The 12,803-nt window shown below is 37.0% G+C and overlaps 2 protein-coding genes across 2 annotated transcripts; both read left to right on the forward strand.

Moving 5' to 3' along the window:
- Positions 1–1,069: 1,069 nt before the first annotated feature.
- LOC106446320 (isoleucine--tRNA ligase, cytoplasmic) lies at positions 1,070–7,671 on the forward strand. Its single transcript, XM_048777545.1, has 24 exons — positions 1,070–1,693; positions 1,774–2,346; positions 2,634–2,747; positions 2,883–2,980; positions 3,090–3,168; positions 3,278–3,436; positions 3,541–3,630; positions 3,721–3,854; positions 4,098–4,257; positions 4,391–4,474; positions 4,569–4,778; positions 4,882–5,007; positions 5,097–5,234; positions 5,316–5,419; positions 5,523–5,586; positions 5,755–5,843; positions 5,927–6,068; positions 6,153–6,216; positions 6,333–6,400; positions 6,552–6,674; positions 6,837–6,902; positions 7,005–7,116; positions 7,205–7,296; positions 7,385–7,671. Exons 1-24 carry the CDS (start codon positions 1,160–1,162, stop codon positions 7,487–7,489), a joined length of 3,528 nt encoding a protein of 1,175 aa, XP_048633502.1. The 5' UTR covers positions 1,070–1,159; the 3' UTR covers positions 7,490–7,671.
- Positions 7,672–8,402: 731 nt separating this feature from the next.
- On the forward strand, positions 8,403–11,239 carry LOC106446323 (DNA primase small subunit-like). The gene is made up of 15 exons (XM_013888024.3): positions 8,403–8,642; positions 8,730–8,780; positions 8,869–9,044; positions 9,119–9,196; positions 9,281–9,392; positions 9,474–9,558; positions 9,649–9,700; positions 9,782–9,843; positions 9,926–10,041; positions 10,138–10,259; positions 10,333–10,459; positions 10,555–10,628; positions 10,702–10,756; positions 10,839–10,918; positions 11,007–11,239. Exons 1-15 carry the CDS (start codon positions 8,528–8,530, stop codon positions 11,067–11,069), a joined length of 1,368 nt encoding a protein of 455 aa, XP_013743478.1. The 5' UTR covers positions 8,403–8,527; the 3' UTR covers positions 11,070–11,239.
- Positions 11,240–12,803: the final 1,564 nt, after the last annotated feature.

Raw genomic sequence — 12,803 nt, forward strand, 5'->3', positions numbered from 1 at the left:
TTTTTGTGTGTTTGGTTTGTGATAATTACGTAGCTTCTGCTCTAAGAGGAAATAAATATCCCAAAAGACAATAGACTAATCTTTCTCAAACCCCCAAGCTAGTAATACTAAGACCATTGACATATTAATAAACCATATAAATATGAATTTAGTTGATTAGTCTAAACCCCTTAATCCCCTTAATCCATTAGAGACATATCGCAAGAAATTTTTTTTTAAACGTCCGGTTAATTATGCTATTATAACGATGAAAAATATTATATTAACGATTATACACTTGACAATTCTACCAACTTATGAAAGTACACGTCTGATTGCGCCACACCGAATCGTCCTATGAAATTCATGTTTGATGATACATCATGCACCATGTTAAATATATCTTGTAACATTTTTCTCCGTAATCGGTATAATTTGTATTTGCTGGACCTCTGTATGTAAAAATATTAATGAATCCTTAGTCTAGTGATTTGACTGAACTAAGAGGCTTCCACAATTCTTTTTTTTCTAAAATTTTAATTTTTTATACGTACAAAAATTAATTATTCACCAAATTTTGAATCTTTTGTTGATCAAAAGAGAAGAGGTTTTTTTTTAAATATTTAATGTTATAAATTATAAAATCTGAACACAACATTCTAAATTTTGATTGGCATCGTCAATTTTGTAACATGCATCAATTGTACGTAATTTTATTTTTCAGTCAAGATTTAGAATTATACCAAGATAAATTGTTTGAAACACCATAATTTAAAAATCAATTTTGAAAAATACTCTAACATTTGAGTTTACAGTTTAGTGATTATTGTTTAAGGTGTAATATTTAGAGAGTTTGGTTGAGTTTATAAACTTTTATAAATAATTATTACTGATTTAGAATGTTAGTTTAATATTTTTATCACCTGGTTCAAAAGAAGTGTAATGAAAAAATGGCAAAAGAAGAAGACTAGTTTCCTTCTAACATTTTCTGAGCTTATGTAAATTAATTTTGTTACCCAAAAAAAAAAAAAGAGAGCTAACATATTGAAACCTAAAAAGGCCCTATATACGTTACAAGCTCAGCCCGTTAAAAGTATCAAAGTCGTCACTCTCACTTGCGCCGTTATAGTCTGTGTTGAGTCAATCCCGCAGAAACCCTAATCTCTCTCAATCTCTCGCCATGGAAGAAGTCTGCGAAGGAAAGGAGTTCTCATTTCCCCGCGAGGAAGAGAATGTACTCTCTTTCTGGACTCAAATCGATGCCTTCAAGACTCAGCTCAAGCGAACCGAGCACCTCCCCGAGTACATCTTCTACGACGGGCCTCCTTTCGCCACCGGTCTCCCTCACTACGGCCACATCCTCGCCGGTACCATCAAGGACATCGTGACGCGGTACCAGACCATGACCGGCCACCACGTCACGCGTCGATTCGGCTGGGACTGCCACGGCCTCCCCGTCGAGAACGAGATCGATAAGAAGCTCGATATCAAGAGGAGGGATCAGGTGCTTCAGATGGGGATTGATAAGTACAACGAAGAGTGTAGGAGCATCGTGACTCGATACGTGGAGGAGTGGGAGAAGGTGATTACTAGAACTGGCCGTTGGATTGATTTCAGGAACGATTATAAGACGATGGATCTGCCCTTTATGGAGAGTGTTTGGTGGGTTTTTGCTCAGCTTTTTGATAAGAATCTTGTCTACAAAGGCTTCAAGGTTTGTTTGGCTTTCTCTCCATTTGTTTCTTTATCTGCTTTGATTGAAATCTGGTGAATTGATTTATGTTTTTGGTGCAGGTTATGCCTTATAGTACTGGTTGTAAGACACCGTTATCTAATTTCGAAGCGGGTCAGAACTACAAGGACGTTCCAGATCCTGAGATTATGGTGACGTTCCCAGTCATTGGTGATCAAGATAATGCTGCTTTTGTGGCATGGACTACTACTCCATGGACTCTTCCTAGCAATCTTGCTTTGTGTGTCAATGCCAAGTTTGTTTATGTCAAGGTTCGGAACAAGAACACTGGGAAAGTCTACGTGGTTGCTGAATCTCGCTTGTCAGCCCTTCCCGCTGATAAGCCCAAGGCTAATGCGGATACAAAGAAAGCAAATCCTAAAGCCAAAGGTGGTGCTAAACCTGACAGTGTGGCTGATTCGTATGAAGTTTTGGAGAAGTTTAATGGAGATTCCCTGGTTGGGAAGAAGTACGAACCTTTGTTTGAGTACTTTAGTGATTTCTCAAGTGAGGCCTTCCGAGTAGTAGCAGATAGTTATGTCACTGATGACAGTGGTACTGGTATTGTCCACTGTGCTCCTGCTTTTGGTGAAGACGATTACCGTGTTTGTCTCGAGAACAACATCATTAAAAAGGTTAGGTTTTGACTACATTATCCTTATCAACCCCTTACGTCAGACATGACTAGAAAAGTTGGGGTTAGTTGATATTTGATTTTGGGTTGGTAACTCCTGGGATTTATTTGGAGTTCAAGGGACTAAATGTATTATTTATTTGTTTAGGAAGAGATCCTCATTAGTAGTTTCTCTCTTTCTTGTTTAGGCTTACAGTATGTTTAAGGACCAATGCTCGTCTCTTTTCTACTGAGCTCCTTTTATCTCATAACGGTAAATGTTTTATATGTTTTGATACTCTCTTTCAGGGTGAGAATCTAGTTGTGGCTGTTGATGACGATGGGTTGTTCACTGAGAGAATTACCCATTTCAGTGGCCGGTATGTCAAAGATGCAGACAAGGATATAATTGAAGCCGTGAAGGTAATTATTGATGCCTAACTTCTAATAGGCCTGGATAATTTTTCAAGTGTCTGAGGATCTAAGTGCATTTTGGACCATTGGATTGTTAATTTTAGGCGGCTTCTTATTGTCAAATAATATTTCTTGTTATCTCAGGCCAAAGGCAGGCTTGTTAAAACGGGGAGCTTTGTTCACTCATATCCATTTTGCTGGCGATCAGACACTCCTCTCATATATAGAGCCGTTCCCAGTTGGTATGCTTCTTGCTTCATATGAGCTTGAGCTAAGGTCTTAGTTGTTGCATCATTCAGTGCTAGTTCCAGTGAGGCACTTTAACTGCTTTGTTTGTGTTTGTCCTGTTAGGTTTGTGCGGGTGGAGCTGTTGAAGGAACAGTTGTTAGAAAACAATAAACAGACACACTGGGTACCTGATTATGTGAAGGTCAGTGAAGAAAGATCGATACTCTATATATATTACGAGTATAGCAGTTTTAGATAATGACGTGAATACATTTTTCTGATACCCTCTTCTTGATTGACCTGCAACTCAGGATAAACGGTTTCACAATTGGCTTGAAAACGCAAGGGATTGGGCTGTTAGCCGAAGTAGATTTTGGGGCACGCCTCTACCGATATGGATCAGTGATGATGGTGAGGAAATTGTTGTCATGGATTCGGTCGAGAAGCTTGAAAAGCTCTCTGGTGTCAAGGTCTCTTGTTCTGATTTTGCATTTTGTTTGTCTATCTTTCTGTTGCAACTACTTGTCAAAAAGGCCTGGTGCTCATTTTGTTTTTCTGATGATTTTTGGTTCAGGTCTTTGATCTACATCGTCACCATATTGATCACATTACAATCCCATCCAGTCGTGGTCCTGAGTTTGGTGTGCTCCATCGTGTAGAAGATGTAAGATTGATCCCGTGTTCTTTCATTTTATCTATAATCCTTTGTTATCTAGAGTGTGATCTCACACTTATGCTTATATTACCTCTTCAGGTTTTTGATTGTTGGTTTGAGAGTGGGTCAATGCCTTACGCGTACATCCATTATCCTTTTGAAAACAAGGAGCTTTTTGAGAAGAATTTCCCTGGTCATTTTGTTGCTGAAGGGCTTGATCAAACTCGTGGATGGTATGTTCAAGTTGCATATGTAAAATTATCTATTACTATATCTCTGGGGTTGCTCCCTCCCTTTAATGTATTGGATGGTCTAGTTCTTACTACAGTACTTAAATTAAGTAATGAGTCAGAGGCTAATGGAAGGTGTTATTAATTTAGTATATAGCAAATGTGATAGTGTATTGAAAAAGCAATATTGTTTTTCTGCTTAGTAGGCAATTAATAACATCTTAACTGCTGGCTTGGCATATACAGGTTTTATACTCTTATGGTGCTGTCGACTGCACTATTTGGAAAGCCAGCATTTCGAAATCTGATTTGCAATGGCCTTGTGCTTGCTGAGGATGGTAAAAAGATGAGTAAGAAATTACGGAACTATCCACCTCCGTTGGAAGTCATAGATGAGTATGGAGCTGTAAGTTGTCCCTGTAATATGCTCTTATACTGCGTATTCAGTTTTTTATTTCTCTTCTCTGTTCTATTAGTTATGGAAATCTTGGCAGTTGTGAACACGTCATTAATTAGTAACTTTACGTGAACGCTGACAGGATGCTGTGCGATTGTACATCATAAATTCTCCGGTCGTACGTGCTGAGCCACTACGCTTCAAAAAGGAAGGAGTACTTGGTGTTGTGAGTAATCTTGGTTGTTGATTTTATTGCTGCTTATTTGAGTAGATCTATTGTTTTCCTGAACTGTTTTGGTCACTGTATTGGGGGTCTCTAGGTCAAAGATGTATTTCTTCCATGGTACAATGCGTATCGGTTCCTTGTTCAGAATGCAAAGAGACTTGAGATTGAGGGCTCTGGACCATTTGTTCCTACTAATCTAGCAACTTTACGGTCATCAAACGTTCTCGATCAATGGATTCACTCAGCTACGCAGAGTCTTGTTTATTTTGTCCGCCAGGAGATGGATGGATATCGGCTTTACACTGTAAGCTATTTACATGTCTTTTTCAGCATGATGTGGTGTTTGTACTAGAAAACAAACGATCACTGTCTCGTGGTATTTATCATATCTTTCTTTTCCTTTTCAGGTTGTTCCTTATCTCTTGAAGTTCCTCGACAATCTCACTAACATATATGTTAGATTCAACCGCAAGAGGCTAAAAGGCCGCACAGGAGAAGATGACTGTCACATTGCTCTTTCAACCCTATACAATGTATAGTAAATAGTTGTGAGAATATTATTGTTTTCATGGTGACTATTATTTGAACAAATGTAATGACTAATAATCATCTGGATTTTCAGGTGCTCCTCACTTCTTGCAAAGTGATGACCCCTTTTACACCTTTCTTCACTGAGACGTTATACCAGAATCTGCGGAAAGCATGTGAAGGTTCTGAGGAAAGCATTCATTACTGCAGTTTCCCAGAAGCGGAAGGAACGGTAAAATACTGAAGTCCATATCTCTATACGCAAGGATAACATTATAATTGTCTGAATTTTTACTTATTTATATTTTAACAGAGAGATGAGAGGATTGAGCAAAGTGTTACAAGGATGATAACAATCATCGATCTTGCTCGGAACATTCGTGAGCGTCACAAGCTACCCTTGAAAACTCCTCTAAAGTGAGCTTTGTACTTGATCACTATTCTGGCTTGCAGCCATCTGTTTTGGTAGCCTATACTGAACAAAAAAAAAAGTAACACATAATTATCCTTGTTGTATCAGGGAAATCACTGTAGTTCATCCAGATGCAGAATTCTTGGATGACATAACTGGAAAACTAAGAGAGGTATGTGGTGTTCGTGTATCTTCTTGAAGTTTTTTTATTAAGTATCTAACAAGGAAATTTTGAGGTTGTTCGTGAAATCAGAAAAACATGTCTCTACAGCTATACTGTTTCACTTGATATTCAAAGAACCAATACTATAAGCTCATTCATTTTGTTTTTCCCTTGCAGTATGTCTTGGAAGAACTTAATGTAAGATCTCTAGTGCCATGCAATGATACTCTGAAGTATGCGTCTCTAAAAGCAGAACCAGATTTCAGGTTGGTCAACTTTTCTTCCTGCGATTTGCTTTTAACCTTTTGTGCTCAATGTAGAAAGCGATTTGACTTGTTCATCCCTATAGTGCATTGGGAAAACGGCTTGGAAAGTCAATGGGACTTGTTGCCAAAGAAGTTAAAGCAATGTCTCAGCAAGATATCTTAAGATTCGAGGAGGCCGAGAAAGTTACTATTGCTGGACACACGCTGGAGCTAACAGATATCAAGGTATCTCATCCTATGCTTTTTTCTTGTGGGATAGAAAATAAAGAATATGCTGTAAATAGCTAAATTCTGACACTTTTCGTTCAGATTGTCAGGGTTTTCAAACGCCCGGATGGTTTGAAGGAAACAGAGATTGATGCAAATGGAGATGGTAGGGAGCATAACTGATTACCTTCTCTATTATTAATTTTGTTTGAATCTTTAATCGATTACGGGTACTCTACGATTAATGATAACTTGCAATATTTTCTTTCGTTCATGATGCAGGTGATGTTTTGGTGATTTTGGATCTACGAGCAGATGATTCGTTGTATGAAGCAGGTGTTGCTCGTGAGGTAAATAGATATTCCGTAATATGCCACACGGCTGTTTAGATGAAACCGTAGGAATACATTTTCGTATAAGAATTTGTATATGATTTTCTGTATCTTATCATTTTTCTTCCGATGCGGTGCTCATGAGCTATTCGTTCCCTGTGTTATATAGATTGTGAATAGGATCCAAAAACTAAGGAAGAAATCAGGTCTGGAACCAACAGACTTTGTGGAAGTGTACATGGAATCATTGGACAAAGATGTATCTGCGTTGCAACAAGTTATGAACTCTCAGGTAACTGCGTTTGTTTTGTAATTCTCTTCCTGACTTAAGCCCTATCTATCCGATGTGATGATTTCCTTTTGAGACACTCTCATATGCTTGAACTTTTGTCAAGTGCATTATTATAAGAGAATTATTTTATCGTTCATCTTTCTTTTCTTTTTTTGTGGGCAGGAACAATACATAAAAGATACAATTGGTTCCTCTTTGCTTCTGTCGACGTTGATGCCATCACATGCAGTAAGTCATCATCATCATCAGCAACACTCCTTCCACGCCTGCTACGTTTGCTTCACCCCAGTCAGAAGCGTAATGAATGATCTGGTGTCTGTTATTTTGTAGGTGGTATTATCTGAAGAGAGTTTTCAAAACGTTTCAAAGATGTCCTTTAAGATAAGCTTGGCTAGACCAGCTTTGAAGTTCAATGAAGAAGCTATTATTGCTTTGTATTCAGGTGAGTCACCATCTCATCATAATAATAATAAATGCTTGTTGATTCTCTCTCTCTATGTTTTAACGAATGCATCTAATATGGTTTTCAGGAGATGTGAAATTTGCAAGCGGGCTCCAAGCGTACTTGTTATCGCGGGACCATTCTAATTTGAAATCAGAATTCCAAGAAGGAAATGGCAAGGTAAATGCTAATTGTTAATTAAAGCTTTTGATGAACCCTAAAGATTTGTGGTGTGCCTAAACCCTTTTTTTTGTTGTTGGATGAGCAGATAACTGTAAGCTGCATTGAGAAGCTGCCAGCGGTGACTGTGGTCCTTGGAGACCATCTTCATTTGACAGTCGGGGACTACTTCTTGAGCACGACCAACTCTTGAGGACCCTGGCTTTTTACGGATCTCATTTACTACTTAAGAGTAATGTTTTACGACGATTGCACAAATTATTTCTCGATATTTTCTTTCTACAGAAATAAATATACTAGAAACTGTTGTCATCATGATTTTCTTGGAATTTTTTTTCTTTTCTGTATTGGATAAAAAGGAAACATTGCTAGTGAGATGAACGAACAATACAACCACTTTAACGATCAGAAGGCAGAACGGTACAGGCTGGCTGGAAGGAGATGCATGCTATCTTCCATACACCAACGTGTTCATCGCCAATCAATTATTTCTCTGTGATTTTTTTTTTTTTGGTTACCAAGTTTTTTCTAATATAAAACTCTATAATAAAAAGAATACTCGAATAATTGGTGGCATTTTACGAGATTAATAAGAACCAAAACCAGTTATTTGAACTATCTGCAGGAACGAAAACCATAACCTCGTACAACTTTATTTAAATATATTGATAGTTTTAGCCAAACTTTTTTGTTACATAATCCAAAGTAATTTTTGCATTAGTTGAATATTGCGTAATCTAATAATACATACTTTTTTTTATTATTGGTTGAATTTAGCTACTAAATGCTAGTTTTTCAAAAGTTATAATTTTTTCGATATTAACACTTTTAACTAAAACTACTTATATATCGAAACAGAAAATATAGCAATTATTAATTTATTATTTTAGTGGACCATGTATTTATTTCTGAGATATTTAGAAATTTATTATTTTCTGAAATTTTATATTGATTTAACTTGGGACTAAAAAAATTATTAATTTATCAATATTAATATTAATTTATAGCGTATGCTGTATTCTAAACATTAATGGGCCCAAATAAGTAAAGCCCGTTATAAAGTGTCCCGCCTAATTTTACCCTAATTGGCTCCTCTTTCCCGCCATTTCCACAATCCCTAAAAATGTTTCAGTAATCGTCGACTGTGTTTCTCTCTTGTTTTGTTTCTGTGAATCTCTACTTTGCAAAGTTGGATTTTGTTTTTTGGGTTTAATTGTTGCGGGAAAGAAAGATGACGAGAGAAGAGATCGAAAGCAGAGAAGATGAATCGATGATGGACGCACCACAGATCAACAAGCCGAAACCAGAAGAGTTCTTCAATGTTAATTACCTCCGAATTTACTACGGCAAGAGTCCTTTCTCTTTCTTCACAACATTTTTGATTTCTCTTCGCAAATCAGATCTCTTAATTATGCTTTAATTATTGAATGCAGGAACTCTATTTCCTTACAGTGATATTCACAAATGGCTTTCTTACGGACACGGTAGGCTACTTTTTGTTTTTCTTTTGTTTGCTTTCTCTTACTATACTCGTTTACTTGAATGATAATAATAAATAAATATATATAATAGATGGGAAACATCCTGGTTGCGATGAATACTACTTTGGTCGAAGAGAGTTCTCTTTCACCCTTGAGAACGACGTTTATCTCCGCTACAAGTCCTTCAAAAATGCTTCATCCATGGAAGACGCTATCAGATCCCATTTCCCTTACAAGATTGATATTGGCGCCGTCTATAGCGTTGACGTAAGCCCTCAAAATCAGTTTCTGTCTGCTCAAGAAACCATTTTTAATTGAGTTTTTCTTTTCTTTTGTTGCAGCCGGATAAGAGGCATGCCTATTCACAAACTGGCTCCAATGTGTTTACTCCTGTGGAGAGGGAGTTGGTCTTTGATATTGTCAGTTTTTTCATTTTCTCATCTTTGAAATTTTCTTTGTTTTTTTTTTTTTAATTTCTTATTCCTAAGTGTGTTTTTTTTCAGGATATAACAGATTATGACGATGTTAGATACTGTTGCTCTGGAGCTGATGTTTGCTCCAAATGTTGGCCTTTGATGACTGTTGCTATCAAAGTCATTCATACTTCCCTCACTGGTACCACCACCCCTACAACTTTAGTGTTTGGTCTTATCATAGGAAGTCACTTATATTTTTGGTCTTTGCCAATTTTTGCAGAGGATTTCGGATTCAAACACATCCTCTGGGTGTTCAGTGGACGTCGTGGAGTTCACTGTTGGGTCTGTGATCCTAAAGCTCGCAGGTAAAAACAATTACTCAACGCTCACTACTAACACTGTTGAACACTAGTTCCTAAGTGTGTATGATATGAATCACTTTCTGCATTCTGCAGGATGACCAATGAACAAAGGTCAGCAGTTGCTGAATACTTCCGTGTTTATAAGGTTGCCTTCTCAATTGTGCTTTTGTTTTGGTTGCTTTCTGGCATTTACGAAGTTCTCTAAAAGTTTAATAACTGAATACAGGGGAATGAGAACAATGCAAGAAAAGTTGCTCTTATGGGTTATTCTCTTCATCCCTTCCTTGCGTAAGTGTTCCTCCATCACCTTTGCCTTTCTTATTTCAAAATCAATCCCTCTGCCACTAATTTAATCTGTATTTTTCTACAGGAGATCTTATGTGGATTATCTAAAGGGTTTCTTTGAGGGTGAGTTACAAGCAACTCAAAGCATATTCTCTACCAAAGACAAGTATGAGAAGATACTTGCGATGATTTCAGATGAAGGTATGGAAAGTGATGATGATGTATTTTATTGCACCTTACACGTCGTCCTCGTAACCTTATTTTGGTGACTTACAATGGTGTACATCTTCATAACAGATATTCAATCAGAGCTAAGAGGAAAGTGGGAGAATTCAGCTAGATCATCTCTATCAGAAGAAGCCATCAGCCTTGTAAGGTGGGAGCAGCTTAAAAACACTCTCCAATCCAAGAAACACAAGGTTTGTAGTAGTGTTGTGAAATGTTTACTTGACTCCCACAGATCTGTTCATTATCTGGTACCCAATGTCTCAGGCTCCAACACTGCGTATGTGCGTTGAAGAAATCGTCTTCACCTTTACCTATCCTCGAATTGATTTGGAGGTCTCAAAACAAATGAACCATTTGCTTAAGGCACCTTTCTGTGTCCATCCCAAAACAGGTCCCTTCTTGAATTTCAATATATATTAATCACACCAATAGATACAGAGTCATGTTCATATATACCTTAAGAAGAAATGTCTTGTGAATTTTCAGGTCGTGTATGTGTTCCTATCGACCCAAACAACTGCGATGACTTTGATCCATTGGCAGTTCCAACACTTTCACAGGTACTAAAATAATAGACTGTTACATCTGAATTAGCTCTGTTCTTCAAGCTTATATTATACTCTTTTTTTTCAGCTAATCGAAGAAATCAACTCAGGAGGCTCAAGAATGGATGTGGATGATGATGATGGTACGTTTTTAAATTACAGGAAATGTTGATTTGATACAAATTAGCCTTTGAATAATATCATTTTGTATTTAACACCTGCCAGATTCAGATACAAGTTTACTTGGGAAATCCATCAAGTTCTTCAGATCCTCATTCCTAGAACCCTTACTGAAATCATGCAAGGTATATTACTCCCATTCTTATTATTAAATGAAAATATATAAAAGGCTCTTTGAAAAGTGATATGATATGTTTAATGAAATGTCTGCAGGAAGAAATAGAGAGTTCATACAAAACCAAAATTGGCAAGTCTAAGGATTCACTTAGCTGGTAACTGAGAGTTATTGAGTTTTTATTTTGTGGTTTACAGTCTGGTCTAAGTTTCTATTTCAGTTTGGTTTTAGTTTGTAATGTACGATCTTCACTAAGCTTGAGAATCTATCAGTTGAGTAGGAGTCTCTACATCTTGTTGTTATGTTTCTTAAGAAAATTATTATACCTTTATTAGCGAGTGATCAATCTGGCATGACATGTGATTTGAGTATATTTATATGGATATGAATTACACTAAAGATTACATTGATAATGAAAGATGGTTAAGGTAACGAATGTTTAAAGGTGTAGCCACAGTTTGGTCCCCATAAAGAAGTGCTTTGGTAGCTTCGGTTGGGTGTTACGCGTCCCAAAAGACAAACTTTGACTAGTCCTCACCCTTGAAGCAAGTAAAAGGGTGGAAATAGTCGCCACAACAAGGCTTGTACGCGTTCTCCAACCCTTCCAAAATCACCAAACCAAAACATTTCAATAGGGTTCTAGACAACTAAATTATTACCAAATTGACCATAGTTGAAAACTAGTTTCATGAATAGGTCGTAAAGAGTTGGCGTAGACAAATGTAGTATTGTGATATCCTCAGTATTCAATGCCCTGAGAGTTTTTTTTTTTTTTTTGGGTCAACTCCTGCGAGAAAGTCTAAGCTTCATGTTATAGCCACAGAGGATTTGGTTGACTTGGTCAGAGCATTTGCCAGTTGGAATTAAGTTGAAAGCACGAGCAAATGGCATGCAACCGAGTGGCCCCACGAACTTGGTAGCTCCTAGTTGATGCAAACGCTGAGAAACACGGACTTGACACTAATTAATTTGAGAGACAATCAATCGTGCGCTTCCATCTGGTTTTGCAAGTTAAGTACTTAAAACTTAACGCAAACGTGAAAATTTGGTTTGACACGATTGAATTATTTATATAACTTCACTGTAGGTCAATTAACTAGTGTACTCGAGTGGTAACAAAAGACAATAATTCCAAAATAATTGCTTGACACTTCATGCATTATGTATATCTACATAAAGTACTATATTTTCTACCTGAAAGTGTGTGGTTAAATGAAAGACCATGGAGTTTTGAAGGCATCAATGGGGAGCTTGTCTTGAGAGAAGGAAGGTATATATGGTTGGTTGTATGTAGTAGTTTAATATATTATTGGACCCAATTGTGATTATAAGCATTGCCTTCTTCAACATCTCTTCCGTACCATTTTCACCAATCATTCTTACCATATAGTCTATGCTTCTCTCAAAATAACTCACTTGTTCTCTCAACGGAACCCTACCGATCTGTCAGAAACAAATTTTGTTGTTCTCAACCATCATTATATCTCTAATATATATTACATCTTTTATCTTTTATTCGCTATATTAAATGGAGCCTACTTGTTCCATGTACTATTGCATTGTTATGTAACTCATTATAGTTAGACATTAAAAATGACATTTTATACATGGGAGCTTGCGATCAAAAGTCCAGTGTCATCAATGATTCCAGCCGAACCAGAAGCATATTTGATCCCATTGTGTTAGCCTCAGTGTAAGGTTCGAGAAATGGAGCTGGTGCTGATTTTTCTCCCAAGGCTTCACCCTGTATTTTAATTTCAGAGATTCTATGTATCATTTGAATACAGATTAATTAGCAGCATCCAAACTTTCAAAAACTAATATTTAAGTGAGTAAATAGACGACTAATTCAAAAGCATATAGTAATAATAAATCAATACTCATTGCCAAACTCC

The sequence above is a fragment of the Brassica napus genome, chromosome A4 (assembly GCF_020379485.1).
Source record: "Brassica napus cultivar Da-Ae chromosome A4, Da-Ae, whole genome shotgun sequence".
Classification (NCBI taxonomy): domain Eukaryota; kingdom Viridiplantae; phylum Streptophyta; class Magnoliopsida; order Brassicales; family Brassicaceae; genus Brassica; species Brassica napus.